The sequence below is a fragment of the Mus pahari genome, chromosome 2 (assembly GCF_900095145.1).
Source record: "Mus pahari chromosome 2, PAHARI_EIJ_v1.1, whole genome shotgun sequence".
NCBI classification, from domain to species: Eukaryota; Metazoa; Chordata; class Mammalia; order Rodentia; family Muridae; genus Mus; species Mus pahari.
In genome coordinates this window covers 60,614,511-60,618,823 of record NC_034591.1, presented here as the reverse complement: position 1 = coordinate 60,618,823, position 4,313 = coordinate 60,614,511, and the positions used below count along the sequence as shown (strand labels likewise).

The 4,313-nt window shown below is 39.0% G+C and overlaps 1 protein-coding gene and 1 gene segment (V, D, J or C); both read right to left on the bottom strand.

Moving 5' to 3' along the window:
* The window catches only part of LOC110316060 (anionic trypsin-2-like), a 15,325-nt gene extending 11,926 nt beyond the window's left edge, over positions 1–3,399 (bottom strand). The window contains exon 1 of the mRNA XM_021190145.1: positions 3,287–3,399. Within this exon, the coding sequence (XP_021045804.1) occupies positions 3,287–3,399 (113 nt within the window). The remainder of the gene's footprint in view (positions 1–3,286) is intronic.
* The window catches only part of LOC110316504, a 359,339-nt gene that overhangs the window by 254,309 nt on the left and 100,717 nt on the right, over positions 1–4,313 (bottom strand).

The window sequence follows — 4,313 nt, the reverse complement described above, 5'->3', positions numbered from 1 at the left end:
AGTAGGATCTGATGATGTTTTGGATTTCCTCAGGGTCTGTTGTTATGTCTCCCTTTTTGTTTCTAATTTTGTTAATTAGGATGCTGTCTCTGTGCCCTCTACTGAGTCTGGCTAAGAGTTTATCTCTCTTGTTGATTTTCTCAAAGAACCAGCTCCTGGTTTGGTTGATTCTTTGAATAGTTCTTTTTGTTTCCTCTTGTTTTATTTCAACCCTGAATTTTTTTATTTCCTGTCTTCTACTCCTCTTAGGTTTTGTCTTCTCATTGTGTCCTGGATTTCTTGGATGTTTTGAGTTAGGATCTTTTTGCATTTTACATTTTCTTTGATAGTTGTGCCCATGTTCTCTATGGAATCTTCTGCAGCTGANATTCTCTCTTCTATCTCCTGTATTCCATTGCTGATGCTCACATCTATGGTTCCTGATTTCTTTCCTAGGGTTTCTATCTCCAGAGTTGTCACATTTGGGTTTTCTTTGTTGCTTCTATTTCCCTTTTTAGGTCTTGGATGCTTTTGTTCATTTCCATCACCTGTTTGTTTCTGTTCTCCTCTCTCTCTTTAAGGACTTCTACCTCTTTAGAAGTATTCTCCTGTTTTTCTTTAAGGACTTGTATCTCTTTAGCAGTGATCTCCTGCATTTCTTTAATAATGCCCTTCTTTAAGTCCTCTATCAGCATCATGAGTTATGCTTTTAAATGTCTGTCTCATCAGATAAGGGAAAGACCTTCATAGGCATCAACCCACCATTTTACATCAACTTGCAGCAGAATTAAGCACATCCATTCCACTGAGGCCCAAAAAGAGAGCTGGTATCCAAAGGCAGGCAACAGAATCAGAGACAGCCTCAGCTTCAGTTGTTAGGAGATCCACATGAAAATCAAGCTGTACCTCTGCTACAAATGTGTAGGGGGAATAGGTGTAGACTATGCATGTTTTATTTTTTTTTTTGATGGTTCAGCCTCTATAAGCCCACATGGGACCTCGTTAGTTGACTCTCTAGATTTTTGTTGTGTCCTGACCTCTCCATGTCCCTCAATCCTGCCGCCAACTCTTCGACCCTCAAAATTTCCTCAGCTTTGCCTATTGATTGGATGGGTTTTCTGCATCTGTTTCTATCAGTTGCTGGCCGAAGCTTCTTAGATGATTGTTATGCTGATATAAGGAATGGAGATGTAGTTGTATAATGTAACTATCGGCAGTCTACTGAGTTCCCATAATATTTTATAGACCTTGACTAGGGCCAGACTAGTACTTGACAGAGTGAATTACACTTAGCCAGTTTGAAACCGAGTTGGGGATTTTATTAAAAACGTTTTAACATACATTTAAAAAGAAGGGTTAGAAGAGAGAAGTTCTAGGAGAAAGCAAGATATACTCAAGAATGTGTATGGACATTAAAGGGCAGAGTGACCTTTACAAATGGAACATCTTAGTATATCATGAGCTATCTTTTCTGCTAGATATAATCGTAGAATAACTAAACATAATTTCCTTTAATGCAGAATTTAGATAATCAGTAGGTTGAGGGAAGTCAGGTTTATTAGAATGTATCTTTAATTCTAACATAGAATTAAAATTTTAAATTCTGTTTCTGATTATTTTAAAAAATCTTTTAACTTACCTATTCCTAGAGATCTTACTAATGTGTAATTTGCCAATTTTATCAGTTTTTTCTAGCTATTATTAGATTACAAATGAAGCAAACTGATCGTATGTAAAATTACTTTTATTCTTTTGCCTGAGATTAACAAATTAACAAGTAATAAGTGCCACTTCTTAGGGGGAAATACAAAGCCACATTATCTTTATTTAGATTTTCAAATTTTTGAAAAAGTGCAAGATGAATAACATACTTACCAAATAAAGCTATCTATAATTGCAAATATATTTTTCAAACATTTTATTCTTTCTCAATTATGTGGTGGAGAAATCTCTAGAGAAAAAAAAGACTGAATGCTGGAAACTTCATGAACTGAATAGTCATAAACCAAACTGCTTTCAAAGGAAACAAGTAAAATGGATATCTTAAGCGAAATACTTTGAAAGCAATCCAAAATATATTTAACACAGAGGACTCTAAATCAAGCTCAGAATAAACAAAGGGATTGTGGTGTTCCTGCCTGCATGCAGACCGGCGTCTTGTCTGCNTGGGCAGAACACCTTGGGGTGGGTTCGCACTTGAGCGCCAAATGTGTGGCTCTGCCTGCTGAACCCACTGTGGATCCGAACTGGAGGACGAGAACTGAGAAAGAACAGGGCTGCAAAAGAAAATATGGGGCCTTGGCAAGTGTCTGATCAAAGCCCTTATCTTTATTGTCAGGACTGGCTTAAATACAAAGAAGGGTTCCCAGCATTCCCCTGAGTCCTTAGAAGTTGCCACGGCGTTCTCGCAATGGTGGGCAGTCCTGGCGGTGGCGGGCAGGTGTCCGATGGTGGGCGGGCAGGTGTCCGATGGTGGGCGGTCCAGGCGACGCTGTGTTCCGGCTGGTCTGGTGCGCTCCGGCTGCGCGATCCCCCGCGTGCCTGTAAAAGGCAGGACACCGTTTAGAGGTTTAGAGGGAGAAGCCAACATTCATCAAATCAAGGAATAGCTTGTAAATCTAAATGTCATATCACTTTTATTTTCTTAGATAAAGTGATTAGGTGAAAGCCCTACCAAAGCTGTGGAAATACTCAGTTTGAGCTGAGCCCAAAGTGTTTCTATCTACCTCTGGGCCTTGGCCCAGAAGCTTCTAGTCTCCATACAATCCAATCTTCTGCAAGCCCAAACCTTGAAGGCTGTGACTTCTACCCTCACTCTGAGAACCTAGGATTAGAATACCTGAGTCTCATCATGGCATTACATAGCATCCCTAACTACTCACATCAGACTATTTCTTGAGTCTCCAGTTCTCTCTCTCTCTCTCTCTCTCTCTCTCTCTCTCTCTCTCTCTCTCTCTCCTTTTCTTTTTCTTTTCTATCTCTCTATGACTTACCTCCTGATTCAACATGCACTGGTCCTTTGTGTACACAGGGTCCTCTAAAAAGTGGTATATCCTGGGCAGTAGTCATTTGGGCCTGTGTGGCACAAGGCTGGGGCTCCACTCATGCTTGCTCTGCCTCTATGGGCCATGACACTGTGTTGGGTTCCTCTGAAGTGTGCTCTACTGACTATGTCCTGGGCATAGTCTGCCTGTGAGAGTCACATGGTACTAGGCTGGTGGGGTGTCTCAGGACTGACCATTTTTTATTGGATATTCAACTGATATTTTCTACCTGGGGATTATTATCTCTCCCAGTCTCAGAATACCTTATTACCTGTGGTTCATTGTTTAAGGTTGTAGGTGACCTCATAGGCACTTTCATGTTCAATTTGGCATCTCTGTTACTGTTTTCCTTGTTCAGCTTATGTGTAGGCATCATATTTGTGAGACTTTATGGGTGTAGCTGCTGACATAACTTGGAGATACAATGTCACAACATGTTCACTTATTATTCGATTTTTATATCTTTCCAAATTCTCTCAACAATGTTCTCTAAGATCTCAGGGCAAGAATTGTTTTATAGACAAATCTACTGAGATTGGACTCCACAAGTCCACATTTTATTGGTTATGATAGTTTTGATTGATACTCATCTGTTACAAAGAGACATTTCTATATGTAAACTGAAGACTGCACATCAGTGTAGGCATAGGGGAAAATATTTAGAATGTAAATGAGTAGTGTCCTGGTTTAGTAAAGGCAGGATTATACGTTTCTTTTCAAAATTTCTTCACTAGCCTTAGGCATTTTTTTGGCTCCCAGTACTAGTCTACATTCCTTCGTGTTGTTCAGGCTTGTATACTTTAATAAGAGAGTCAAAGGTTAGTGCCAGGTTAGCTATCAGAGCTAGGAAATGGAAAAATCTAACTGTGAAGCAAATTAGTAGANAATGAAATGGTGTACATGCACAGTATAGAATATTATTCACTTATAAAAAATGAAATCATGAACTTTTCAGGCGAAAGAACGGAACACTGGAAAATATCCTAGCTCAGACCACAAATTATAAATGTCACATATTATTACTCATTGGAGCACCTACCTACCTACTAATCTTAATATATGAGTATGTATTATGGAATACCTAGGAAAAGAATCAAAATTAACAAAACAAATAAATAGAGAAACAAATAAAACTTAGGAATGTAAAGGGACCAGTGCCAGGATAAAGGAGTGGAAGAGCAATGGAGAAGGAATAATGGGGTAAAAATATTTTATTGGGGAAATGGGAAAAATAACAAGTGAGAAAAAGCCAGGGAGATAAATACAGACAAAGAAAGCAGGAGGGTAAAA